The sequence below is a fragment of the Centrocercus urophasianus genome, unplaced genomic scaffold (genome assembly GCF_019232065.1).
Source record: "Centrocercus urophasianus isolate 14NV4802_14NV808 unplaced genomic scaffold, USGS_Curo_1.0 seq_42, whole genome shotgun sequence".
NCBI classification, from domain to species: domain Eukaryota; kingdom Metazoa; phylum Chordata; class Aves; order Galliformes; family Phasianidae; genus Centrocercus; species Centrocercus urophasianus.
The window spans coordinates 3,567,625-3,595,623 of record NW_024885000.1 but is presented as its reverse complement, the minus strand read 5'-3'; the positions used below and the strand labels follow the sequence as shown (position 1 = coordinate 3,595,623).

General features: G+C 56.1%; 2 protein-coding genes across 2 annotated transcripts; both read right to left on the bottom strand.

Moving 5' to 3' along the window:
- Positions 1-462: 462 nt before the first annotated feature.
- On the bottom strand, positions 463-7,358 carry PPP1R15B (protein phosphatase 1 regulatory subunit 15B). The gene is made up of 2 exons (XM_042833766.1): positions 5,923-7,358; positions 463-3,222 (listed from the first exon to the last, which is right to left on the bottom strand). Exons 1-2 carry the CDS (start codon positions 7,339-7,341, stop codon positions 3,010-3,012), a joined length of 1,632 nt encoding a protein of 543 aa, XP_042689700.1. The 5' UTR covers positions 7,342-7,358; the 3' UTR covers positions 463-3,009.
- Positions 7,359-8,550: 1,192 nt separating this feature from the next.
- Positions 8,551-27,785, bottom strand: PIK3C2B (phosphatidylinositol-4-phosphate 3-kinase catalytic subunit type 2 beta). The gene is given in 35 exon segments (XM_042833725.1): positions 8,551-8,834; positions 9,014-9,142; positions 9,229-9,335; positions 9,426-9,507; positions 9,626-9,743; positions 9,816-9,940; positions 10,093-10,294; positions 10,391-10,500; positions 10,588-10,744; positions 10,890-11,059; positions 11,183-11,319; positions 11,574-11,703; positions 11,813-11,905; positions 11,987-12,094; positions 12,166-12,346; positions 12,424-12,518; positions 12,768-12,861; positions 13,046-13,234; positions 13,802-13,944; positions 14,013-14,124; positions 14,263-14,354; positions 14,356-14,431; positions 15,059-15,181; positions 16,044-16,239; positions 16,552-16,585; positions 16,845-16,991; positions 17,452-17,515; positions 17,593-17,672; positions 17,892-18,003; positions 20,187-20,307; positions 20,422-20,576; positions 20,704-20,804; positions 21,375-21,800; positions 21,802-22,356; positions 27,732-27,785. Coding segments are annotated over 34 exon segments (4,887 nt in total). The 5' UTR covers positions 22,291-22,356; positions 27,732-27,785; the 3' UTR covers positions 8,551-8,645.
- Positions 27,786-27,999: the final 214 nt, after the last annotated feature.

Sequence of the window (27,999 nt, the reverse complement as noted above, 5' to 3'; positions counted from 1 at the left end):
TTTGGAGCCAGCAGAACAGGTGAGCACGGCTTCAAAAAGCTGCTGCAGCTCACAGGAACGGCGTAGGTTTGTTCTCTGCTTTCAGAGTGGGATGGCACTGCAGGCAGCTCCCGATGCTCCTCCTCGTTCAGCTCCGTGCTGCTACAGAAACAAATGCAGCACGAGGAGGTTCCAGAGGGGCTGGGAGCACAGGGTGAAACCTGCTTGTGCTGTACGGGGACAAACACCAGGCTCTCCTTTTCATACATCATTACAGCATAAAGGAGAAGAAAGAATGTGCTGAATTAAAGGCTGAGCTTACAGTGCAGAACATAGGGGTGATGTGGCTGTAATTAAAGAGCTCAGCTGTTTGGCATTCCCACTGCCAGAAGGACACCTCACATTTCTCCCAGCACAGAAAGGAGAAGAAAGCAATCACATACATGGCACCCCCTGCCCCCCAAAAAGCAGAACAACGCAGCCTTTATCCTGCAAATATCTTTATTACAATTTACAGATTAGTTCTGAATAGTTTCATTATGTACAGAAATAGAACTTTTAGCTTTATAAAAACCCAACAAACTCGACGCAAATCAATTAAAATCTGTATAAAGCCAACGCTGAAGGTCTTCTGGCTTTCTCTAAATCATACAAAAATAAAATCTGGTAATCACAGTTTTGATTTAAAGTTCAGCAATTGGTTTTCACATCTCACTTAAACCACACACACACGTCCTGCAAGACCACCTTAAGGGACATTATAGGGGAAATGGGGACTAATCAGCTTAGCTTGCTCCTTATTTTAGTGTTCCATGACTTCTCATCGCCTTGCATTGGACAATTTGAAAGCATGAAGTTTGAGAGGAGGGAGAGGACTCACCAAGCAGCAATTTCTCACTGAGAACCACCAGTTTTAGCACCGAGTGCTGGTGTTGAAACCAATCATCTCAGCAATCAGAAGCGCTGTTGGAAGCAGCAGCTCGGCAATGGAGTTTGGGGACCATTTGTCAGCGCTGCTCCTTTCAGCTGCAGCCTTTCCCAAGTGTCTGCAAAGAGTGGAGCAGCGTTAGCAGGTGTTCATTCACATCACTGCAGAACTCTGTGCCAACACCAGGTGTGCCAGCCAGAGCAGCTGGAGCAACAGCAAATGGATGAGGAACGCCATGGAAAAATCGATGTGGTGCATTTTACCAAGGGCAAGGAACAGCATTTTGATTTATCAGCCATGCTGGGGTCACACAGCAACACTTTGTCTGTCATTCCAATGCATCCATCGTCCTGCATGCTTTTCCCTAAGCAAGAATAAAAAGCAGAGCAGTTATCAAACAGCACAGGAAAGTGGACTCCTAACCACAGAAAGCTGCTCTGTGGAATCCGAGGGCGTGATGTGATGGAGAGAACGATTTCTTCATTGCAAAGGGATTCAAGCAATGTGGTGTGGCTTCCAGTGAACCAATCTAAAAGACCAGTGAGCTCTTATTCTTGTGGCAGCTCTCCTGTATTTCAGCTGGCCTTCCACATTCCTTCATGCTAACACTTCTAACCTGCAGCAAAGAAATGCAATTTTTAAATCCATAGATGCTGAAGACAACAAGTGTCAACCTCAAGAGCTCTGAAATCTGAGACAAATGAAGGCAGGGCCAAAAACAAAGAAGAAAACTCAGTATTTTGGGAAGCTCTGCTCTCCACGAATCCATCACTGCCTTTTGGATTCAAATCTGAATTCGTTAGAGATGAGAAACCTGAATTGAATACAGCTTTCTCCCTTCCAACAACAGATCCACGTGTGCTCAGCTGAACAAATCAAGCAGCAAATCATTTACTCACACCAAACTTTGCAAACTGCTAGGAAATTCTTTAGGTTTAATGTTTGACATTTATTCCACTGCACAACCTCACGGCCTGGCCAACTGAAATCCAACAGCTTTCAGCTCCAAAAATGTACCCAAACTGCCCTGCTTTACTTGGGCTGAGCAGCAGTGAAACACTTCAAGTTAGGAGCATCAATAACGAGGGCTTTCCTTCCACCAAGGACCTCAAGTGTGAGATCCCAGACATAAAATGCTGTTAGGATACAAGGTGAACAAAGGTAAAGACACACAATACTGCTTTTGGTAACAACACAGCATCCCTAGTGATAGATTTCCAGAAGCTGAAGATAATTCTCCTTGCGAGGACCAGATAAAAACAAAAATGAAGAACACTCCACTTCAATGCGTCTTCAACAAGCAGAATCCATCATGCTGAAGTTGTTCTAAGATGAGCTGAAGATCATCTGATGGTGCAGCTCCCCAGGCACAGCTATCTGAACTCAGAGCCCTGAAAGAGGTGGCTCACAAGTAGACAACACCCTTTGGAACAGGACTGGGTAAAGGTTTGACTTAAATAGAGACAACCAAAGGGTGTGCAGGGCACCAGAGCTCAGCATCACAGACTGAAATATGAAGACAAAGTGTCACACAGTCCATCAGTCAGACACAAAACTGGGATCCTACAGGGAAGGAGAACACACCTGCTTTGCACAGTAAGGTTAACACCATCAGCTAACAAGAACTGGAGACTTCTGTACAGGTTAGAAGAAATAAAGAACCACACCAAAACAGCAGGTGCCAACACAAACTTTAAATCAAAACTGCAATAACGAGGTTCTGAATCCCATAAATATTTCCTTCAAAATATGTTTTGCTTTTTTCAAAGTGCAAAATTCCAACTTAACAGCCACCACTTCTCAACGTACGGCAGACAAGGCATTTTTTGGAATGGATTTTAATCTAAAGCAGTCTGTTTCCTCAGGTGTTACTTAAGGGGAACGCAATTACACCACCCTCAGCCTCAAGGACAGTCAGAAGGTTTTGTCTGTCCATCAAAATGGGACACACACACACGGGGGGGTATTTGTGGCTGAATATTAAACTAGGGAAAAGAGCTCAAATCCCACTTTTCTCCCCATTTCCAAACAGCACACGCAGCTGCCAGTTCTGGTTTGGAAGATGTTGGTGAGGTCACACAAGCACCAGACGTGTTGAGGTGCTAGAAGAAACCCTCCTCCTCGTGGTTGGTTTGTTGGAGCCTGTTCAAAACCCTCTGTCTGTGCTCTGCAGTGAAGCAATATCCTATGGCTTCTTCTGTCTCTTGGATGCGTTTCTGGAACCTGCAGCCATCTCGTGCCAGCTCTTCCCAGGGCCCTTTACGATCCTCCTCACCGCTCACGTAATACTCTGTCACTTTTTCAAGGAAGGTCACCTGGAAAAGATGTTATTAATGAAAGCATTAGGGATGTGTTCCAAGCAAAAGGAGCTTGTATCTTATCTGCATGGATGATTAAATACCTTCAAAGCAATTTTCTAGGTCTGATACACCAAAATAACGCCCTCAGTTCCACCAGCAGCCCGCAGCAGGGCTTTGCAGCAGCCAAGCAGGGGTGTATTTCACCTCTAGGGTTTAAGAGTAAGCTCAGCTCCACCACTGACCTCTCCCTCTTCCCACAGCAGTGCTTCAATCACCATGTGGTTCCTGAACCTGAAGGCTGTGCTGTGCTGAGGGCAGATCACACAGCACTCCCCATGAAATAACACACATCAGCACGGGGCTCTGAACTCACACACACACAGCTCCAGGTTACCCTGCACGATCCACGTGTCACAAGGGAGCTGCTCAGAAACACAGACCCGGGTTCCTGATTACACACACCATAAAAAATAGCAGCAATCATTGTTCTGTACAGTGAGTAATCATGTTGAGTCAACCCCAGCACTGATAAGGAATCCTACGTATAAGGACTGGTTTACTGCAAGACTGGAGCAAACCCATGTGCTCAGGGGAGGATCAAATGTAAAGAAGTTGAAGTCACCACGCTTTCAAGCACGTGTGGAACTTCTGCACTCTTCATTCCTCTTAAGGCCTGTCGAACCACTTTAAGGAAACAAAACTTACAGGCTCAAGATCGAAACTCAACAGCACTTTCCCTATCACTGTGGACAGATTTCAGCCCTGCTGTTGAGCAGTAAAAGCTAAGCTGCTTCAGATGCAGATCATTTCACTGTGTAAAAGGCTGAAAGATGGACAGACCAGCTGGCTGTCAGAGCTCCCAGACTTTCAGACTAGGATCATTTCTTGAAGATAAGGAAACCACTGTGGTTACAGATGGTTCTAGGATTGGTATACATTGAATTTGCTGCAGGAAGTCCAGGAAGGAATCCAGGGATGCACCGAACATTCGCTGCTCTGTTCCTGTCATTATTAATAGAGAGCCACAGCTTCACACCCAGTTCACACCAGCACAAGCAGGAGTGCAGGGTGGGATGGATCTACGTGACAGGGCAACCTTCTAAGCTGCAAGAAAACAGGAAGGTAAAAACAGTTATGGGAGAAATAAACACCAGCAGAGAACACAGAGCTGAGCTGAGAGCAAACTGCTGAAATCCCATCCCAGTGCAGTGACCTCAGTTACCTCCCAGCAGCAGCATGGGCACCAAACCCCACACGTCCTTCTGCAGAGAGAATAAAGGCAAATAAGAGGCTCCTGGGCTGTATGAGTGCACAGATATTGCTGTTTGATTGCAGGATGCCACGCAGGAAGCAGCTGTGAGTGGTAGAAGTGACTCAAACACTTCATGGGTCAGCATTCAGGGACCTCAGCTTCATTTTGCAGAGGTCTAATTAAGGTCTAATCTGCCTGCAGGCACACAGAGCTGTTACATCAGCCTATCCCTCTGTGAGTTACCACCTTTCTTCCTCTTTACATGGGTCTAAGATACCCTAGGGCACAATTAGTGGATTTGGTAACGTTGTTCCAAATACTGGGGTTGGATTCTGTTCACAGGTACAAACAGTGAATTAGTTCAAAAAAGAAAATAATTCATGAAATTGGTGACTGTTCAGGGTGCTTCCCAGCCACACAGCAGGATTTTAAGCCCTGAGCATCGACCCACAGCTGGGCTCACTGATTCAGAACAGCATCAGTTATGGAGGACAAAAAAACCCAACGCACTCATTTCTCTCCAAATGGAAAAACAATATTTCAGCTGTGCTGACCATTACATTTGTCACCAGCACCTGCCCCAGTGAGAACAGGTACAAACAGGTATGAAGTTACACCCAAGCCAGGCTCTCAAAGAGGCAAACAGATCTCTTAGTGCTAAGAATGCAGCCTTTCCTCTTTGCTATCTTGTTATGCTGGCTCATTCTCATGGGACTCAGCATCACCATTACTGACACAAAGGCTGGAAGTGTCAGGAGAGACTCAAGAGGAGCACAGCACGCCTGACAAGCAGCTGTGCACACCTGCAGCATCACAGACCCCACCAGAGGGCCCCGTGCTGACAGCTGGAACAGAGAATCTGAGTGATTCCTCCCAAACCTTAACGATTCTGGGATAAGTGACATTTAATTGCATCCAAGCACGTGCACTAAAAACTTTAACACCCCAAGGAGCATTAATGCACCTTACAGTGAAACTTTAGTGGCTTCCTGCAGCACTCAGAATTATTTTTCTCCTCCAAAAGACACCTGGTGTCTGTAACCCAAGCAGGTTCGACACACAAAGCTTGCAACACAAAGTCCTGGTTACTCTATTTACACACAAAACTCCTGAAATACTTCACACGATTCACAAGAGAAAAGGGCTTTCCAGAAGAAAAATGTTGATGACGATTCTCCTCTGCCTCCCTGATGATGGAAATCAGAACACAAATGGGACACAAACACAGAATGAAAGTTATGTCTTAAAAAGAAAATTTCATTTCGAGTCACTTCAAGAAATTCTGTGCTCTGTGTCACTGAATTACGAGATCTGCCACAACGTGAGGCATGCTGCTTTCAGCCACATAATTAGACCATAAGCTCACAGAGCATGATTTGGCACCATTGACACTGGAATCCTGGTGCAAATGACCTCACCCACATACCACAGTTAAAAAAACAAAGCCAGAAACAGAAATATACCTTTTTCCTCTTGGTACTTCTACATTTTTCACCAGAAAGAATGCCATGCTGCACCAAGTCTGCGACCCCACAGTTATGCTTTTCCAGCTGTACCCGACAGACAGTTAAGAGACTATGCTCAGAACTGATCAAACTCAGCCCCTCTGTTCCTTTGAGGCTGGGCTTTCCTCTTCTCTCCGCTGTTTGAAAGGGTGCCTTGAAATTTAAAGGGTTATAAGGATCATCTGAGGTACAGAATGAGTTCCAAAGTTTCAAGTTTTCTGCCTCGTCCACGCTGCTGCAATCCCATTCGTCCTCATCTTCTGAACTGGGGTGAGGAGAGCCTGAAGACGACTCTGCCCATGAAGAATCCTCCTCCTCCTCCTCCTCCTCCTCCTCCTCTCCCACATTGGCCACACAGGGCAAAGCCTTCCCCGGCTCACTGGAAGATGTCTGAATGGTTGCTGTAAAGTTCTGAGGGTTGTAAGGATCCAGGCTGAAGAAGGAGTTCCAAAGATGCAACCTCTCCCCGTTCTGGCTGCTGTCATCTGAATCCGAGAGCAGCCCTTCGCTGTCAAACCCATCATCATCATCATCATCATCATCATCCCAGTCTTCCTCATCATCCGCACTCTCCTCCCCACTGGAGTTCCCCCCCAGGATGTAGTCTATTAACTTATTAGCACAGGCAGGCCTGACCGACACAAACAGGCTTCTCTCTGTTTCAGAGCCCTCCGCAGCACAAAGTTCCTCCCGCACTTCTCCCTTCTCAGCCGAACCCCGGGATCCCTCCAACTCATCGGGCTGCCTCCACACACCACGCTGCTCGCAATCTCCTCTCAGGGCTCCCCTGTGCTGCTGCTGCTCCTCCTCCAGGCTGTGATACCCGTGATCCGGCTCGGGCACGGCCATTCCCCGCAGCCGTAAGCAATCCAGCCGTTTGCTGCGGAGCCGTTCCAACTCAACCAGCCGACCCTGCCCTCCCCACCCCTCGGCGCTCAGAGGCTGCGGCAGATGGCTGCCGGAGGAGCGGCACTCCGGGCTGTTCGCACCCAGCACGAAGGAAAGGAACCCGGCGTGAGGCACAACCAGCCCCCGGGCGGGCTCCGTGCCCTCCGTGCCCTTCTCCTCGGCCCATCGCAGAGCTGCGGGCGGCAACAGCAAAGGAGGCGGCGGAGCTGAGGGCCCAGCGGGGCACAGAGCACTGCTCAGAGCCGGGCCGGGCCGCAGGCGCTGCAACAGAGCGGGCAGAGGGGAAAGGAGCTGAGAGAGCAACCGCAGCCAGGAGAACGGCGGGCTGGGCTGCGGCGGGGCCGAAGGGGAGGCAGACGGTTGGGCCGGGCCGAGGAGCTTAGGCCGAGCGACAGGGAAGCCAAGCAGAGAGCCGGGCCGAGCCGGCCCCACGGCGGGGCTGGGTCGCTGCCGGCCGATCGGCTCCATGAACGGTGCGAGAAGGGTCCTCAGCGATGTCGGCGGCGTTGCCGGGGGTGCGGGGCGGCGGGGCGGAGCGTCGGGCGGCGGGGTCTGGGCGCCATCCTGAGAGGAATCCGGGCGGCCGGCGGCGGGAGTAACAAAATGGCGGCGGGGGAGCGAGCGCAGCGCTTACATCCGGTCCCGACCGGCGCGAGCCCTTAGGGGCGGGTGGAGAGAGACTGCGCATGCGCGAGGCGTCACGCCGCTACGCTGCCGCTCATTGGGCGTTGCTGAGGCCACGCCCCCATGGAGGGCGGTGGAAGGGCACCGCCCACCTCTCGGCGTGGGGATTGCATCAGCCGCTGTGCTGAGCGGTATTGCGCCCCCTGGCGGCCCGGAGGGGAGCAGCGTGGTCTGAAAGCAGGGAGGTGGGAACGTTCCGTCATGGCACGGCTGGGTTGGAAGGGACATCAAAGATCGCCTCGATCCAAGCACCCTGTCGCGGGCAGGGTTGCCAACCACTAAATCATGCACACCTCGCCTGGACGTCCCCTCCTTAATTTAAAGCCGTTCCCCCTCGTCCTATTACATAGACGAGCCCGACGCTCCTCCCCACGTCCTGCTCCCGTTTCCATCCCTATTCCTGTCCCCATCCCACTACTGCCCCGCAGGGTCACACAAGGTCCCACGCTGCCCCTTGCACTTCATCGCTTTATTTTCACTCTGCCGTGCTACATCCAGGAGGGTCCCGCTGCTGGGGGGTGCCCAATGCCACCTCCCCCAGGCCCCTCTCCCTCTCAATACAGTCTTTAAAACTTTTAATATAAAGTTTAAGTTCATTATTCTCGATCCTGAGAAACATTTCGTCCGTTTACGGAGCTGTCGCTGTAAACAAAGCACCACAGGCACCAAGCCTGCACCCCAGCACAGGGCCAGGCGGGGGGAAAGGAGGTGGCCGTGCTCCCCAGGGGGTGTTGGCGGGGGTCTCCCATTTCAGGATGGGCTCCCGCCGTGCTGCTCTCCTTTGGGAGCAAATCCCCTGTGCTGGGAACGGCCTCAATGGCATCAAAGTGAGGAACAGATGTCCCGAAACCAACCTTGGCGATGCCACCGCCCCGGTGCCTGGCCGCGTGCTACACGTTGTCATTAAAAAAATTAAAATACGGATATCCCAAAGGAAGAAATAACCCCGCCCCGGGGCGGCCGGGGGGGGCGGGGGGGCCCAACCCCCCCCAGCATTGCTCCCTTGACACAAGGTAAACTTAAAAAAGAAGACGTCTAACGGCAGCTCCCTCTGGGCACCTCTTGGCATCGGTGCCCATTCCCGGAGCTCAGAGCGTGCCGTGGCCGCGGGATCCAAGGGCGAACCACCCCATCTTCTCCTGTGCCAAATCGAGGTCCCGCAGACGGATGCCGACCTCCCCAAGGAGAATGTTCTCCCAAAAGCCTTCCTCGCTCAGCACGCTCAGCCGCAGTTCCCGTTGCTGCAGGTCACCCCGAGGCACCCCATCGTAGACCAGCTGTGGGGACAGAGTAGGGCAGAACCTCAACCACGGACTCCAACTGTCCCCCCACTGTCACCATCTCCGTCCTCATCTCCGCCCCCATCACCACTCCTACCCCCCATCACCATCCCCAAACATCATCACCCCCGTTGCCACTGCCATCCCCATTCTAATCCCCATCGCCATCCCCATACCATCTCGTTGTAGGTAGGGTTGCAGGTTTTCCGGGCCACTTTGGTTTTCCTCTTAGTGGTTTTCTGGGGGTCAGGCAGCAGGTAGGTCTTGACGTAGGGGTCAGGGTCATTGCCATCCTGGAGGGGCTGCTGCAGAACACAGCATGGGGCATCCTGTGAGCCTGGCAGTGGGGCTGGATTCCATCCCCATCGCCACCAGGACACTGCGCACCTACCAGCCCCCGGATGTGCATCACCATGATGAAGAGCTTGTTGTTCTTGTAGGAGATGGAGAGCTTCACCTCCCCGCCAACCTTCCCCAGGGGACGAGCCCATGTGGTGTCTGGAGAGGAGGAAGAGGGACAGGGGAGGGGAGCAGGAGGGACACGGAAGGGCCCCGGATAGGATATGGGGCTCACCCCAGCCCACCTACCTGCCGGCTTTGGGGCCGGGTTGGTGCCAGCTGCCTTCTCATCTCTGGGTAGTGGGTGGAAAAAGGTATAGATGAGGTCACACTGCAAGGCAAGGAGGGGCTGTTACCAGTACTTCACATGCCACGTTTGTCCCATTGCCGCCCAAGTTATCTTCACCAACACCCCCAGCCCACCCTCCCGGGGTCCCCCAGCTCCGCACCTCGGCCACTTCAGGGGCAGCGTGGATGAGATGCCAGATGTAGCCATTGAGTTCTTCTTTCCTCCTCTCAGCCACTGCCTCTCCTCGTGACCGGCCGATAATGAACCTGCTGGGGAAGCTGTCAAAGGGCACAGACACTCAGTGACCCTGCAGGGCATTGGAAGCTCTGGTGCCAGGTGTCTGGGGGTACCTGGGCAGCAGCGAGGAGGGGAAGAGCAGGCGCAGCTTGTTGTGCAACTCCTGGAACTCCTCAAAGGTGCGCTGCACAAAGGTCACCTCGCTCGGGCTCTCCCGTTTCACCTTCACCACGTAGGTCTGCAGGGAGATGGGGCTGTGATACAGGATGGAGGCAACAGGATGCCCCACACCCAGCCGTGTCAGGGATTCAGGGATAAAGAACGCTTCAGGACAGAGCGAGTTGTTCCTCTGCCCATCTCCTCGGGCTGTCCTCAACCATCCCAACTCACGTAGCCCTTGCTGGGGTTGAAGACCCTCTCATGGCGGCAGAGGAAGACATCGCAGATCCGGCCGGATGTCTTGATGGTGTGTGTGCGGGGGGCAAAGGAGAGGGTGGGGCGGGCATCAGAGCCTGTGAACTTCATCTGTGCCAGGTTGTGGATGAAGAAGTTGAGCTTGGTGGCCACACTGCCCAGGCTGGACTCAATCAACCTGCAACGAGGCCACGTGTTAGCATGGAGGCACTTGGCTGAGAAGCGGCTGGTGGCCGTGCCTCTCTCCTGGGGGTCACCAACCCACATCCTATACCTGGTGAAGTAGGTGGTAGCATCAGCGTCAGTGTCCTGTGGCCTTAGTGCATCGTAGACATATTTGAGGTCCTCCAGGTCGGAAAGTTCAGGGATGCCACAGGACAGCATCTGGGCAGCGAGGTGAGGGTGGGTGGTGAGATGAGGACGCATCCCCCAGCCACCCCATGGCCCTTCTGAGTGTCCCCAGGTCCTCACCAGCCCCAGCAGGTTGAGGAAGAGATGGGTGTGCTTGCGGATCAGGTTATAGGCCTGGCAGCACAGATCGACGAAGTCGTGGAAGCGGCTAGAGGGCTTGTCCCCACCATTGATGACGTATGCCATGTCTGAAGTGAAGACAAACGGTGCCCGGTCCCTGTGTTGGGGGTACAGAGTGAACACAGAGGCACGAGGAGAGGAACTTCACCCATAAAATCAGGAGGAACCCCAGTGTTAAGGAACCACAACCCCATGTGGACAATTGCAGTGAGAAGGAAGGTGAAATCAGAAGCATTCCTCACCTCTTGATGTTGCCAAACATCTGAGCGTGGCCCAGGAACCTGCCAAAATCGATGTGAAACATGTGGCCGGTGGTCTTGAGCATGATGTTGTCGTTGTGTCGATCGCAGATCCCCAGCACATAGGTGGCCACACAGCAGCCAGCGCAGGAGTAGATGAAGTTCTCCACAGCCTGGAAAGGATGGAGAGATAGGGAAATGCGGGGCAGCTCATCTGTGCTGCTCCCCCATGAGATGTATATCGTCTCTGGATAGGTGGACTCGCAGAGCAGGGACTCTGCCAGGCTGCTCCTCACCTTCTCATACTCATCCTCCTCAGGGTTGTGTTTCTGTAGCCAGTCAGCCAGTGGTCTGTCCTTAAAGGAGCCCGTCACACCGTGCTCCACCTGGATTTTCCGTAGGGTCTCGGCGTTGGGGATCATCTCCACCATGCCTGGCAGCCAAGACAGCAAGGTGAGACCTGTCCTTCCCACCTGGGGAGCATCAAGATCCCAGCACCCTTCATCGCCAACCTTGATGTGACCGTCTACAAAGTCATGCTCCTACACACAGTCTGGAGGGATCAAACCCAACAGTGGCTCACAGCAACCCATGGTGGCTTCTCTCTATAAACCCCCAGGGCATCCCATGCTATTGCAAATCTGAGAGCATCACAGCTTGGTGACTGATGCCCTGATGCTGGGTTACCTCGTCCACGACCTGTGGAGAAGCAGCGGAAGATGACCATGCGCATGTCCAGCCCCTCCTGCACCCAGATTTTGTTCATGATCCGGATCATCTGCAGTGTCAGCATGTCCTGCCGCAGATCATCGCCACACTGCAAGCCAGTAGGGAGCCATCAGACCAAGGGTGCTGGGGGAAGAGCATCCCGCTGGGAATGGAGATGCTGTGCTGTGATTTGGGCAGTGCTGAGAGGATGAACTCACCTTGAAGATGACCCGGATATTTTCTCCAAGGGGATCGACGTTCTGGAAGGAGAGCTTCAGCGGGACGGCGTTGGAGTTGAAATAGGAACAGTCCTGGCACCGGGGAAAGAAAAGGCAGCTCATCAGGGATTGGTGGCTCCGGGTGGGTGATGACACCCCAAGCCCAGCACTCACCCGGGGCACTATCCCCTTCACCAGCAGGCTGGGGCTGAGAGGCAGCCGGCACGACCCGTTAGCCTTGAAAAACTGCTTCACCTCCTCCAGCCCCTCACGCAGGATGCCCTGTGGGGAGGGACGTTGGGTGGCTGAGACCTGCCTGGATCCTGTAAGACCCCACAGAGCCCAACACCCACCTGGCGTGAGGATGGAGCAGCATCCCGCACTTGTTGGGCCAGCCTGGCCAATGTGTTGACCAGCAGGCACTGCCGGTCAAACTCCTCCCGCAGTCCCTTCCCACAGCAGCACAGCAGAGCTGCCAACAGGTACTGGTAGCGGATGCTGAACTGGGAATCTTTCAGGCCATCCTTCAGCAGCCTGCCCGCAGCACAAGCATTGTGGGGTCAGGCATGTCCTGGAGCCACCCAGCCCGCTCTTGGTCCCCTCAGACTCACCAGAAGAAATAGTGGGTGATTTTCAGGTCGCAGATCGCTCGCTTCATGAGGAAGCGCACCAGTGGGCTGTCCAGGTAGCATTCATATTTCAAAGCCTGGATTAGGGGAAGAGAGGATAGTTCTGGGGTGCAGGAGGACCAGCACATGCCCCAAGCTGTGTTCTGGTCCAAGCACATGCCCAATGCTGCACCTCTATCCTGGCATGTATTCCATTTACATCATCAACCCAGTGCACATCCACTGCTGCATCCCAATCCTAGCCATCCTGCAGCACCCCCATCCCAGTATGTATCACATTGCATCTCAGAACACATCCCATGCAGCACCCCCATCCCAGCACACACCTGGACCAGCTGGGGCAGGTAATCCAGCAGCTCTGTGTCAGAGATGGAGTCAATCCACTGCACGGCTGTCCTCCTCACCTCCTGGTCCGGGAACCTACACAGGGTAATTGTCACAGGGACAGCATAACCCCCATGGGATGGCCACCACGGGGCCCTGCCCACTCACCCCCCACCAAGGACATGGCACCAATGGGGTTGGATGCTCCACCAAGCAGGTATGGAAGCCCACAACCTGCAGCACACGCTGCCCCATCCATGTCCACGCAACAGAGACTTACGTGGCGTGAAGGAGTCCCAGGGCATCCTGGTGGCTCATGTAGGTCCACTGGCTCAGCAGGGCATAGATGTCAGGCAGGCAGGCCCACTCCCAGCTGGGTGCACTGGCCAGCAGCATGGGCAGTGAGCCAGGTGCTGCGTGGCAGTAGTAGCGCTTCTCCCACAGCCGTTTGCGGTCCGCATCTGTCAACCTGCAGCAGCAGGCAAGTGGGGATGGCAAAGACTGGGCACAAGGTACCGCTCCGACCCCACCATGCATGGATAAAACCCTCCACAACCTTAAGAGAGCCAGTGGATGGGGCTGTGCCATGCTGCACGATGCTGGGTGCTCCCCTGGTCCGAGGGACACCCATCACAGAGGTGACAGAGCTGCCGCAGGGACCCCACACCAGCTTGCCTGGCATTGCACCCAGATGTTTCGCAGGCAAAATTAATGCTGTTGCTGGGTCCTGGCAGGGTGGCTGCCAGTAGGGACACATCCACCACTGCTGCCGTGCTCTGTGGATCCAGGCACGGCTGCTGACACCCGATCCTCCCTGTTTATAGCATCGGCAGACGCCGGCCGGCTCAGCAGCACTGAGCAGCGCAGCTCTGCTAAACCCCAAACTCATCCTCCAGCCCCAGCTGCTTCCCCAGACCAGCTGCTGGAGGCAGGATCAGGCCCCCAGATGCCCCCTGTGCATGCCAGCCAATGCTGGGGAGAGCTCAGCTGAGACCCCCCCCAAGGAAGGACGACGCTGATTCCCTCCATTGCTCACCAATAGAGCGATTTCTTCTGCATCGCCTCCCGCAGCCTGCGCTGGTCCTCCTCACCCAGGCTGCCAAATTCGTACTTGGGGCTCACCTCGGCCGCCAGCGGGCTCACGAACTTCACGTCGAAAGCAGAGGTGGGGAAATCGATCTGGGACAAAGGGTGGGTGAGTGAGCAGTGCCTCGGCACCCCTCCGGTGCCCCACTGCTGGGACCCACCTGCAGGATGACGCTGTCGGGCTGGTTGAAGTTGGGGGCACTCGATCTGGCTCTGGAGTTGTCCTGGGTTGCCGGCCACAAGCCCAAAAGCTTTCTCCCGCAGGTCAGAACCCTGGAGGAGAAAGGGGAGGCTGTTTGGAGGGGCTGCTCCGCCGGGGTTAGGGTGGCACCGCTGCGTTCCCACACTGAGCCCTGGGGGACCCTCACAGCCCACCCTGGGGTGCCCGTGGTGGTTGGATGCCCTACGCACTGCCTGAAGTTGAAGAGCGGAGTGGTGACCCAGCCCAGGGCCTCAGGGACCCGCCGCTGCCTGTTGGTGTCAGAGGAGTTCCCCGGGGGGGGGGACGGGCACGGCGAAGAGCGTGACGCTGAGCAGCGTCTCCCGAGGCAGTCGGTTCACCTGGACGGGGAAGCAGATCCTGCAAGAGAGCAGTCAGAGCCCCACGGCACGGGTCAGCCCCAGCCCCCCACCTCGGAATGCCAACAGAGCTCAGCAAATGCCTTTGCTGCTGGCTCCGGAGGTGCCACGTGCACCCTGACGTCACGGGCATACCCCCCCACGTTGGACAGAGCCGGCTGCTCCCACACCCCTGCTTTGTCCTGGGTAGGTGATGGGGGGACACTCCACACTGACCTCTTCCCAGCTTCTCCCTGTCACTGTGGGGGTCCTCAAGGAGCTGAGGGCATCCTGCCCACAGGGTGGGCAAGGGACGGGAGAGATGGGCAGAGGGAATGACTGCCACTGGGCGCACGTCCTTCAGGGCACAGGCACCTTCTAAAATTATCCCGTTCCCATCCCCACCTCTTTGCATGCCAGCCTCCCTGCCTGCTCCCAGGGCTATTTTGGGAGCAGATCCCCTTTCCCGGGTGCAAACAGGAGGTGGGGGACTGGCGCCACGGGCAGCTGCTATTCCTGGGGATGACATAAGAGCTTCCATAACCCAAAAATTGGGGAGAGGCACAGAAAGGAACTGCTGGAGGAGACAGTACGGCTGGGGACGGCACCGGGTACCCATGCCCACCCCACGGCCAGGGTGCTGCCTTACTGCTGGTCCCATATGATGAGGTGGAAAAGGTACTTGTAGACGTGGGCCTTTCTGGTGTGCAGGGGGCTGCACAGCTCCTTACCACCGTGTGTGATGGAGCAAGAGAGGTAGAAATCTTCATAGCTGCAAGGGGAGAAGAAAAAGAAAGGGGAAAAGAAACGTGAGCGGGGGGAGCAGCCACAGCTCTGAGGGTGCTTGGAGTTCACCTATCCAAAGGGAAAACCTCACAGCAGTGGGGTTGGGAAGAGGGGGGGCACAAGAGGCTTGGATCTATTCCCATGGCCGGCCACACTCTAATGAAGCCCCTCCACAAGTGGCTCGCCTTCCCCAGCTTTGCACAAGGGGGGGTGGATACAGAGCCAGCAGCCCCTGCCCTTCCCATCCCCATCACCATATGGCATCGTGCATACCGTCACACGGGGGGCTGCAGGGGGGGCCCTGCCATGTGGCAGGTGCCGAGCGACAATCCGGGGAGGGCTGCAGGGCTCTGGAGGTCAGGGGATGTCGGCATTTCCCAGGCTACCGCCTTTGTTCGGAGCCAGTCACCAGGGGGAATACATTAAAGGCAGGACAAAGGCGAGGGGTCCCTGGCGGGGCGGCTGCAGCCGACGCTGCTGCCTCACACGCCCTCCCCGCGGTGGGCTCCTGGACTGCCATCGTCTCCCCTGAGTGGGGCTGAGAGCGGGCACGGGCATCGGGGCCATCTGTCACATCGCCAGGGAGGCTGTGAGCCTGGGAGTGATGCTGGAACCTTGGGGATTTGTGTGGTTGGAGAGGGAGAGCAGCACGGAGCCCGTGCCATCCGCCTGCACCACGCAAGCATCGCTCGCTGCACACCGGACGTGGCTCATAATTCTGTCCTTAAGGAACCTTGGGGTGGGTTAGTTTTTATGCTGAATATTTAGCAGCCTAGAGATGGAACCAATGCGTCTGAGCCCCAGGAGACGCAGGTGGAGGCTGAGCAAGGTTCATGTGGCCGCCCTACCTGGCAGCCCAGGTGATGGGGATGCGGTGCGTGGCGTAAACGGTGAAGGAGAGTGGGCAGGAGAGCAGGCGAGCCTCCTGCACCACGCCGTGCTCCCGGCTCCATTGCACAGCTGTCTGGAAGTCAGCATTGAAGGTGCTGCAGTAAAGCCCCACCAGGTCCAGGATGGCAGCCGTCAGGCTCTCCACGATCCTCTCTGCGGGGGAGAAAGGAGAGGAGTGACACGGAGCTGCCCCAGACCTGCAGTCCTGCTCCATAGGGTGGCCCATAGGGGCTGGGATGCTGGGGGGATCCTGGGCAGGGCTCTGCTCTGGGGCATGAGCAGGAATTGCAGGCTTCCATTTTGCTGAGCTGATAGGGAGGAACAACAGGCACGGCCTCCTGAAACCCTCTTTTCTTAAGAAGGGTTTCAAACCCATTTTCGGCCTTAATAATTGAGGAGGAGGGGTTTGAAGATTAAAAGCACCGAGAACTTCAGCCCAGAAAGGGAGGAGGAGAATTGAAATACCTCGATTTTCCCTCTTGGCCAGAACATTTGGATCCTGCAGAGGAAAAAAGAAAAGAAACCACAAGAGCAATATCAGCATGAGCCCCGTGCATCGCTGTGGCTGGGAGCAGCTCTCCAAGCCAGCAGCTTTACGTAAGCAGCCGGGGTGAGCACCAAGGTCCCAGCCCTTCAGCTGCTGCCTGCTCCCAGCTATTGAGGAATTTTCCACGTGGTGTGAAGGAAAGGAGTGAATGGGATCAGCCTGCAAACAGGGCTTTCCCTCTGCAACCACCCCTGGTCTCCTCAACCCTTACCTTCTGGATTTTGGGCTGCATGCGGGAGGGACAGGGGGGCATCTGGTTGAGGGCTGTTGTGATTTCCTGCGACTCAACGGCAGCCAGGGCGTTGCAGATGGCCATGACCGACTGGATCACCCTCTCTGCCTTCAGTGGAAAGTCTCCCTGTGGGGAAGAGGGAGGATGAGCAGAGCCCAGAGCCAGGGCAAAGCGGAGCTCAGGTCTTTTTCAGGGGAGGCTGCAGCAACAGGGCATGGGGCAGGGAGCAACATCTGCACCCTCCTGTGCTTAAGTGAACACCAAGGAGAGGAATAAATGTTGCCATCAGTCTTTATAGCAGCCCCTCAGCCTGCCACACACCATACACCGTGAGTGCATCAGCCTGTGCCTCAGTTTCCTCTCATTTCCCAGCCTTTCTCTGAAGCACCCTTAGAGCCCCATCACAAGTGGAAAAAGTCCACAGCAAATGCTGCTGGGGTCCAGAGAAAAATGGGACCCCACTCTCTTGTGGCAGTGCTGTCCTCTTGGGTGTGTGGCAGCCCTCAGGGATGGGGCGGATCTGTGCAGGAGCACAGAGGGATTCTTTTCCCCAAGGAGAAGAAGCTGCACCCCCAAAAGCACTCACCTCAGCTGCCAGGAATGCATCCACCTCGTTGTGGAAGGTGTCAAAGAGGAGACTCAGGGCCTGCCTGGGGGACAGAGAGCAGAGCTCAGCCCTGTGAGGAGGGTGGACAGCATGGGGCTGTGCTTTCCTGTTCCCCATTACCTGCTGATGGTCTGCTTGATAGGCCTCTCCTGTAGGTGGATGTAGTGATTGAGGGTGGAGGGGCTTTGATCATCGCTGGCCTGGAGGAGGAGAGAGGCTGTGCCATGTGCTGTGCCTCCTGCTCCTCTTCTCACCCCCCTCAGCAGGCTGATACGGGGCTGGGAGCTCCAATGCTTGAGCTTGCACCTGGCATTAGCTAACCCCTAACCCAGCAAAGCATCCCTAGGGGCAGTGGGGATGCAGGATCAAGGCAGGATCCCTGTGCAGGCATTCAGAGTGATCCCTGTGCTGGCACCCACCGTCCGGGCCAGGTCGCTGCGCACCGCCTTCCTCCTCATCAGCTGCAGGCGGATGTCGATGTCAAATTTCCTGCAGTGCTGGATGTATTCATGGCTCCCTAATGCGTGCTTGCTGTGGGGACACAGACAACAGGCTCATTGCATGGCCCTTCTCCACCTGCTGAGGACAGGCTGGGGGAAAATCCCCTAAATCCAGCCCTATGCTAACACCCGGTGGCTGAGCACGGCCAGGGTTTGGCTGCGCTTCCTTTGCCTGCAGAACATTTCACTGAGTTGCTGTGCTAGGAAAGCCTTAAGAATATACTATTGTTTTTCCTCCTTCCTCTGTGCCCTCCATAAAGCGGTGGCCAGCCCTGCTGGGAGCAGGCATGGAAGAGGCTGGCTGAAAGCCTGGCACCGTGGGCTTCTGCAGAATGGGAAAGCCCCACATTAGGGTGCATGGAGCTTGCTGTACAGCCCTGCTTTCTTTGCCAGCTTCAGAGTAGAATGAACCAATTCAGCCCTCGCTGTCACCGCTGGGCACAGTGCCGCAGGGCGGGCAGCACATCTGCAGGCTCAATGGCAGGATGGAGTTGCAATGGCAGGATGCAGGGGGGTGGGGGGGCTGCAAGGGATGGGGACACGGAGCCCCAATCACTGTGTGGCCATCGTCACTGGGCCCTGCCCTGCTGCAGGAGGATGGGGAGGAGGCACAGCAGGAAGCCTGGCTCGGGCAGCAATGGGCCCTTATCACACAGGGCCAGCATCCTGAGCACCCCGCCTCGGGATGCAAACATCCCCCGGGATGCTCAGCCCAGCCCTGCCTTTCTCCTGCACCTAACAAATGTAAGTTGGCAGAAAGCACCAGCAGCTCGGGCTGCTTTGGAGAGCTTGAGTGCCCAACTGGTTCTGCATGGAGGGTTTTGGCACTTCCAGCATCTCCTCTGCTGGGGGAAGATGTGGAAAGAAAAGGCCGACAATGAAAGGGCTTTATTTCCCAGGGCTTTCTCAAAGAGGGCTGTGAGAGATACAGGAGCTGCTCACTGGGGACGGGCTGTACTGCTCCCAGCCCAGGATGCCTGGGATACCAGGGAGGACAACGCAGCTGCGACTGCTTTCCAAATGGAGAAATTAGGTAGAAATGAGAGGATTCGCTTTAAATCACCCAGAAATCCTCCAGCAGAGCCCAGGATGGACTCACAGCCCCACCTGTCTGCCTGAGCAGCATCCATCCTCGAAAGCCCTGCCTTCCTCTTTAAAGTGCAGGCTGTAAAAAGATGGCAAAGCACCGTCCTTTTGTTTGGTGCAAGTCCCATTTTTCCAGCAGCAACTGCTTCTAGTTAAGCCTCATTAGAGAAAACAGAGAACATCTTGCTGACAACGACAGCATTTACAGAAGGGAAAAACCCAACAACCGAAACGCTGTGGGTACCGAGGGGCAATGCAACTGCTGTGTGCAAGCAACCCTGCTGCATCCATGCACACAAATGCACACATACACACACGTGTGTATGCACACCCATGCACAAAAGCACATAGGTACATACATGTGCTGGGCTCTGCACCCTCTTTGCCAGTACTGTGCAGCCTGTCCCGTGCTGAACAATTCCCAGCTGCCCCCTTAGGGCCTAAAAGTGCAGCTCTTAGACTCCATGGCAAAGCTCCCATGATTTGAAGCAGCAGGGCCAGGCTGTGGGGCTGCTGTCCAAGAAGAGCTGGAGCTGATTTGCTGCAGGCAGTCCTGGGAAGCACTGCGTGTGCCTATGAGTGCATGGCTGCTGCTGCCTCCACGCTGCACCTCGCTCTGGATGGAGCTTTCCCCAGCCATCACATCCAGAACTGCAGCTTTCCTGCAGCAAAAGCAGTGCTTGGGGGGGACCAACAAGTTGGGGGGAGCGTGCAAAGGGCTCTGCATGCTCCTGGCTTTAGCAGGAAAATGAAAACTATCCCGTTTCTCCCTGCTTTGCAATGCAGGATGTTTCTGAGGCGCCCCAAACCTCTGCCACCTCACTTGGAAATGGTGCTCCCACCCCATCCTGCAATTGAAAAAACAAGCTAAGGGAGTGACAAGACTGTTATTAATGCTCTCCCAAAAAGCTTTTTTGGCAGCTCCACGGTCTTCAGGCCCTTCCCCAGGCTGCAGGCTTGTGAGGCACATCTGACTTGTATCCTGCCTGGGGAAGGATGCTCCCAGCATGCTGACTTTGGCAAAAGCACTGCAGTGGCTCAGGAGGCAGGGATTGACCCTGGCCATCCACCCGCATGAGCCGACAAGAGACGCACAGTGCTCGCTGCTTTCCCCTCTCCACCACTCACTTTTGCAAGAATTCCTCCAGGCCACAGAGCTTGAGCACAAAATCCTCAACATCAACGGTGTGCAGCTCGTCGTGCGTGTAGCACAGCGTCTGGTAGATGAGCAGATCCACAGTGGAGGAGCCTATGGGGACAGGGAGCAGAGCTGAGCATCCCCAAGCTGGCACTGCCCCAGAACCCCTCCAACTCCCCCCCTTGGCATTGCTGGGGGGCTCTCCCCACTTTGCAGCCCACTTACAGTCGCAGGTGAAGGTGAGGGGCTCCCGCAGGCTGTCACATAGCACTGTCACCTTCAGGCTGATGCCGTGCCCCAGGTGCTCAGGGCTGAGGCTGACTGCACTCCACACGAAGCCGGTCAGGGAATAGTCCTGGGGGCTGGAGCTGGACCGCAGCCTGCAGGCAAGGGGCAGGCTGAGGGGTGGCTTTCTATTTCTCCCTCCAAATGCCTCCGTTTGGGGAGGTCTCACAAAGCCTGGCAGCCCCAAGCCAGGGATGGCTCATACAAGTCCGTGGTACTCACACATCCAGCATATGGCAGAAAGCAGCCACCTCCTCGTCCCTCTCCTCCGACACCTCAAAGAGCTCATAGCCATTGGCTAAGGAGCGTGGCCTGGGTGGGACCTGTGGGTAGAGCATGAGCCCATCAGCAGCACCCGGGTGCTTCGTGCTTCCCTCATCCCACCTTGCTTCTGCATAGCTCAGGAGCTTCATCCTGCCCAGCCATGCAGATGGACTCCAGGATGCCAAGGGACCAACCCTGGGACAGTGGGGACTTCAGCAGAGCCAGGCTCCCCCCGCTCATGGGGGTCCCCAAGCCCTCCATCGCTCTTCTGCAGCAAACAATGGCCCCGCTGTCAGAGCAATTAACCCAGCCAGCAGCTAACGGGAGGCAGAGAAAGGCAGAGAACACAGCAGCCACTAAAGACAATTTTAATGCCCTTTTATAATTGGTTTCTGGCAGCAAGGAAGCTGAGGGTGACTTACATGGCCCCCACCAGCTGCACCGCTCACCCACCACAGAGCAGGGACCCGGGGGGAGCTGAGTTTGGGGGGAACGAGCCCACAGCAGCCCCCCAGCATTCGCTCCCCAGGCTCCTCGGGGCACAACAGGGCTGGGAGTGAGGCGAGGAGATGGGACACAACCATAACTCACCCTGTTGCCATCTGTGAGGAGAGAAAACAGCCCCTTACCGGATCAGCAGAGATCCTGCGGTTCTTGTTGGGTGCCACATTCTTCCTGTTGCCAAACCGGGAGACGTAGGTCCGTGGGGGGACCTGAGGGGGCATCGTTTTGCTCCGTGCCACCGGTTTACCACTCGATTCCTTCTCAAAAATGCTCCTGCCTTCCTTCCAGCTGCGGGCAGCTTCCCGCAGCACCTGGGACTCGTAGGTGGACTTCAGGTTGAGGCAGGTGATGGCATCGTTGATGCCCTCGTAGTCAGCCAGGCCGTAGGGATCCTCCTCGGAGATGCGGCGGGCGAGCAGCTTGCCACGGGGCTGCTCATGGGCTGAGAAGACGTTGACGTCCCTGGGCTGGGGTCCTTTGGAGGACGGCGGGGATCCCTTCCCCAGGCGCCTGCTGCCTTCGGGGTGGCTCCACACGGAGTTCCGGGGGGGGCAGCGGCGGCGGGGAGAGCTTTTTGGGGGATCCCCCATTGCTGTCAAGAGCTGAAGTGCCATTTAAGGGCTCCCCGAGAAAGTCCCCTTCAGAACCATCGAAGATGTAGAGGTAGTCCCCGGCCAGCGGGGTCTTCAGCCAGGCCGGACCCTCTGTGCCGGTGGGTGCAGCATTGGGCTGTGCTGGGGGCATGGGGAGGGTTGGCGTCAGCCCCTCGGGCGCTGCGTTATTGCAGAGTGCAGGGTCGGAGCCGGACAGAACACGCGTCGCTTTGATCCCGGTGCACCCATGGGTGTTTTCAGGCTCATCCCACGAGATGAGGGGCGGCTCGTGACGCTGCTTGGCCCGGCTCTCCTCCTTGTCCTGCCGCAGGCGTGACAGCGCGTCGTATTCCATCTGCAGGGCCTCGGCCAGCGCCAGCTCCTTGCGGCTGATGCCCACCGACTCCAGGGACTTCCAGTGCTCTCCATTGCCACGCGTGGCAGACATCGCTCTGGGATCGCTTCCTAACCGCGCTCAGGGATCAGGAGGAAGGCATGCTGCACCGCCGGCCACCTGGGCGGAGGGGAAAGGCAAGGGTGAAGGGCTTGACGAGCTCGTTAAGGACCTAACGAGAGAGCCGAGAGAGCCGTGGCCATGGGCGTGCGCCCAGGGGTCAGTTTGGAACGGAGGAGCCCATCAAGGGCTGGAGGTATGGCCCTTCCTCCCCGCAGACATAGAAAGGAAGCTTCAGGAGCTCGGAAGTGTGGTGGCTTAAGTGAAGATTTGGCAGCCCCCAGGCGGGCGGGGAAGGGCTGCTCGGCCCCACAGCTGTGGGGCTGTTGCTGGATTTCCCCAAAGACAAAATAAGGCGGACAAAATAAGACAGTGAGAGGGGAAGGCAGCGCGGCCGACGTCTGGGGCTGACTCAACACGTAACCCCGCTGCCCACACGGGCTTCACAGCTGCACGGGGCCCTACAAGCTCACCGCAAGGCTTTGAGCTCCCTGGTAGCCATGGGAGCATCGCTGTGTTGGGAAAAACATGGCCTCCACCAGCAAAAACGTCGGGAACAGAAGGGAAGAGCGGAGAGAGAAGAGCAAAGGAGGAAGGAAGGGGTGTCTGCAACTCCTGCCTTGCCTCCCACGGGGTACTTATTTGGTTGGCATCATGCATGGGCAGTGAGGCAGAACCCCCCCAGCCTGCCTTGAGGGCTCTGCCCAGCACACGCTGCTTTCTGCCCACCCCAAGTCCCCAGGGTCCCACGTGTAGCCCCAAACAGCTGCCAGCTCCCACTGCTATTCCCTCTGTGCCCACCTACCCGAGAGGCTTCAGGGAACAAGAAACACGGCCCAACCCTCCCAAACGAACCCAGCGAGTTCATCTAAGCCCCCCCACGTCCCCATCGAAGCCCCAGGGAGGTGTTCAGAGCCGTCTGCTGTGCATTAGCAGGGATGCTGATACATCCCCTGGGGCCCCCAGCATTGCACAGCCTCCAAACCCAGCGATTTTGCAGAACTCAGCTGTATGCAGAGAGATGGAAAAGCCCGATTTGAAACCACCTTTCTGGCCTGGATCACGATATCAAAACCGCAACGACCGCAGAGCAGAGAACCCAGAGATGGCTGCTCTTCCTGGCCAGGAATCACCCTTCAAGGAAGGATTACCTCCTTTTCCCTGCCCAGCAAAATAAATCGCGAAGTGGATGTTAAACAGAGAAGTGGAGTGAGCCCAAAGGCCCTGGAGACGCTCAGCACTTGACATCTCCGGAGCTGAGAGCCAGCTTGGTGTTTTCTTGCTCCATCCAGGGCTCATGAGACTCAGCAAGGGACAGACATGGGGTCTGCCCTGAGCACGGCAGCCCAGGACATCCAAACTGCCCCCAGAGCCCTGAGCCACTTGGCCTTAAATGGACCAGATGGCTGCTAATGAGCCCAGCCCAGGCTTTGCCTGCTGCAAACACATTTCTTCCCAAAGACAGCAGGGACTCGACCCTCAGCGTGAGCCCCAGCATGAAGCTGGCTGCTCACCTCGCTGAAATAAGCTTTGTTGAGCTGTCTAAACTGCAGGGAGTCAGACAGGAGGTGGGACCTTTCCCCAGCACTTGGGTCCCTTTTGGCAGCCATGGACTCTTCCTGGAAAACCAGAAATCCCAAAAGCTGGAAGCGCTGGAAGCTGAACAAAGCAAATCTGCTTGAAACCCCAAAGCAATAAAATGAACTTTTTTTTTTTTCTTCTTATTTTTCATTTGTGGCTGACAAAGCTGCAAACCCATCCTCATCTCCAAGAGAAGCACCCACAGCAGGCAAAGCAGCCCCAAAGCGATGATCCCCATCTTAGGGCAGCAGGAGCATGGCGATGCAAACCCACACGAAGGAGCCCCAGACAGCTGCTCCACACTGGGGTTTGCTATGGGGCCGTTCCCACTGAATGCCTCCTCCACCCTGCAGTTATTAGAGAAAAAATTACACAGGGCTGAGAGCTGCAGATGAGGACTCAGCCAGGGGACTCCAGAGACAGAACTGAATTCCAGAGATGCAGACGAGCGGATTTCTTTTTTTTTCCTTCCTCTTTCGAATACCATTACTCATCATATAGGGATAATTTTCTGACTTTAAATTTCCTGGCTTTTGCCATGGTCACGTCAGCCTCGGGAGAGCATTCGGCTGCGTCCCACCTTTCGGAGAAAGGCTTTGCTGTGCTGACTTCCTCCAGCACGTGGAGCAGCCCAGGAAGGGAAAGCACTTGTCCAGGGAAACCCGCAGCCCCGTGGTGGTTTAACAGGATTTTCTACATATTTTGCAGCAGTCAGGGAGATTGCAGCCTTGTGGGGAACCACACGCAGACACCACATCCCTCGTTTTCCTGCCAGGAGCTGCAGCCCTTTGCGCTGTCACAGCAGCAGAGAAGAGGGACATTTCCCCATCCGAGTGCCCCAAACCCACCTTCCCTCCAGTTCTGAGATACACAACATGTCTGCATCCCACACCTCCAACATCTGCAACCCCCAGCTGTGCCCAGGGGTTCCCCACCTCCTTATACCTGCATCCCCAAAGCACTGGCTGATGGTTTTGGTCTCTGGAGCTCACGAGCTCTCTGCATTGCTCCCCTGCCCCTGTGGACAATCCGAGTCCTCATGCAAAGAGCTGAGCATCAGGGTGGGAGGAGGGTGAGGAGATGGAGGTGCAGGGTGGGCCAGCGCTCTCCCACCCTCCCTCCCTTCCCCCTCACAAGCAGCTGCACGGGGAGCAGATTGAAATGGCTGAAGCATTTGGGAAGACATCAAACAGCTGAGGGCGAGGAAGCAAAGCGAGCCCTGGAGGGGCACTTTGCTGGGTGTGGGAGCTGGGGGATGGAGGTTATGCCTATCAAGGGGAGACAATCCCTGACCATTTATAATCCGGCAGAGGGAGGAGCAGCAGTGAGGAGGATAAAGCATCAAGCTTCACCTCTGGGGCTGCAGGTCCATCCATCCTGTGCTGCTCCCACTGCATGGGGCCAGGGCCGTGTTCCCAGCATGTTACAAGCTGACAAATCTTCCAGGATGTCCAGGAGCTGCAGTGGTAAGGATGCTCCCATATCCAAAACCAGCCCCACGCAGCTCCTAAACAGGGCTGTGTCCCTTTCTGGCTCCAGCACTCCAGAGCATGCAGGTCCCAGCCCTTCCTGCACTGAAACTAACTCCACTCTCAATTCTCTTCCTCTCCAAAATGGAAATGGGAGCTGTGGGAGCTCCCAGCAAAGCAGTGACCAAGGGAAGCTCGCCGGCTTGGTCCCCCAGGTTGTGTTTTGTGGGATTTTGTTCCCAGGTTGGAGCTGCAGTTCCAGAAAGGAAACTTCCTCTAAAATCTGGTCACCTAAAACCGAAACCCTGAGGGCGTCATTCCTGGAGCCACACTCAGCACCACCAAAACACACCAATAACCAGCGAAACCGACCTGATTCCTCCCTAAAACCGACCCCAACAGATGCTTTGCAGTTGCTCCAATTGTTTTCCTCTGGAGCTCCACGTTCTCCCCATGCAGCTCTGCACACAGTCCTGCACGCGCCGAGCCCAGCAAACGCCCTGAAAACAAACAACGCCATTTGCTCCCAACCTGTTGCCTTACAGCACGAGTTTTTCTTCCTCTTTAGGCCCATGCATCTCCTATTAATAGCAGAGCAGAGCCCGGCGCAGTGCAAGCTCTCTGGAGGAGGCAGGATGTGAAGTGCTCTGATGCCAAATGCTCTTCAAGCATTTTGCTACGCATTTCCACCCTCGGGAGGAAATCCTGCCTGGGGAAGATGGGTCAGGTTCAGGATGGGAAAACCCCTGACCTGGGGCAGCAGAAGGAGGGAGACCTGCCCAGGATCCAGCCCACACCCAGGGACAGCAGAGGGGACAGCAGAGGGGACAACAGTGGGATGTCACAGCCTTGCAGTGAGGTGTGACAGCCACACACCCACACAGGAACGCTGACCTTCGCCCAGCATCTGGTAGTAAAAGCACAGGGAACACAGGAAGGGACACAGCTGGGACGTTTCTGCAGAGCCACTCACCACTTCTGCCCTCTGCTCTCCAGGCCCCAGGTGCATCTGTGTCACACCCAGGGCTGGGGATTCTGAATTACTCAGCCCTCCCTCCTCCAGCGCCCGGCACCCAAACCCAGGGCCGGGTTCTGTCTGTGCTCAGCATCCGCAGGGGATGCTTGTGGTGTGGGTGCACGGCTTCTATGCAAATTTCAGCTTCCTCAGTTCCCTCCAAGCAGGGGTTATTACATATATTTATACATAAATCCACCCTGTATAGCCCACAGTGGAAAGCACAGCAGTCCCAGGCTCAGTGACCCTCAGTGCCCTCACACTGCCAGCCCAGCATCTCACTGCGAGGTGCTGGAAGCTGCAGCTGCCCCTGCTTTGCAAAGGGACCACGAGCTGCATCTTCAGTTCCTGCAGCCACAGCGTTCCCCAACATCCAGAGGACACACAGCACTTTGGCTGTGCCACCTCCCGGCTCTCTCCATGGGGATGCCAGCAGATCCAGCCCCGTGATGGGAACTGGTTCCTTGCACCGCTCGGATTTACATCTCATGGGATTAAGACACAGCCATGCATGCCGGTCAGGCGTGCCCCGCTCCTCCCCAGCACCAAAGCACACGGAAACGCCTGGCTCGGGATGAGGCGGTGGCTGCAGCCTCACCCCCAGGGTGCTGGCAGCGGCTGCACATCGCGGTGTGCATCCAGGCAACGCACAGCGTGCACTCACACTGCAGCACGCGAGGATGGAGAGGCGGCTCCTTGCTCCCCGCAGCTCCAGCTTTCATATTTCAGGCTCCGTATATTTCGGGTGGTGCTGCTGAAATGCGGTGGGGCTGCACCTGGCTGGGGGCCTTGAGATCTGAGCAGCCCATTTCCCTCACCCCATCGCACTCCACGCCACGCTTACCCTCCCGATTTAGGAGGAGAAGATTGATTTTTTCTGCTAGTTCACCCCAGCCCAGATCCTGCGAACAATTGCATTCGTGCTTGGCATATACACATGAATAGCTGCGGTTAAGTCAATACATCTCCTTTGCTTAGGGGCAATAGCTCACATTTCTCTGGAGTTTACTGTTAAATACACACATGAACATATCTGCAAGTTCAGGATCCAGGAGCAGAAAGCATCCAGGCTGCAGCAAGCCTGAGAAGCACCTCCAGCCCCGTGTGCTGCCCAGAGCCCATGGCTGCACCGTGGGAAGGGCTGAGCCTGCCCTCCAGCCCTGCCTGTCCCCATCCCGATCCCCATCCTTTGGGGGGACACTTTGACATCACGGCCGAGCACACGGAGCCCAGCGCCGCCTCTCCCCACCTGGCAACTTCGCAATCCGATGGGCACCGTTCCATTGTTCTGCAACGCACCCCACACAACTCCCCCCCTCACGGCACACTTTAAGGACGGGACCCCAGCCCCGTTGCACCCCCCCTCTTACCTCGCGGTCCTTCGGGCGCTGCCAGGAGCCGAACCGCCTCCCCGCAGCGCTGCACCGAACAGCGCGGATCAACGCCGCGAAGCGTTGAAAAACCCGGAGCGAGCAGCTAAAAACCTCGGGACCGGCCTCCTCCCGCCGACCCCCAAATCCCACCGCTCTCGTTTGCGTGCCTTCGGTTCCAGCTCTGCACCGCAGCCCTACCTGCTCCGAGCAGACCCGGCGGGCAGCGCGGGGCCGCGCCGCGGCGGCGGCGGCTGCGGGCGGAGGG

Bases quoted from the DNA above. Each gene is read 5' to 3' on its own strand.
- PPP1R15B (XM_042833766.1), bottom strand. From the start codon at position 7,341: ATGGAGCCGATCGGCCGGCAGCGACCCAGCCCCGCCGTGGGGCCGGCT. The intron at 3,223-5,922 runs GTATATTTCTGT...CATCTTTTCCAG, and splicing joins GAAGTACCAAGAGGAAAAAG to GTGACCTTCCTTGAAAAAGT.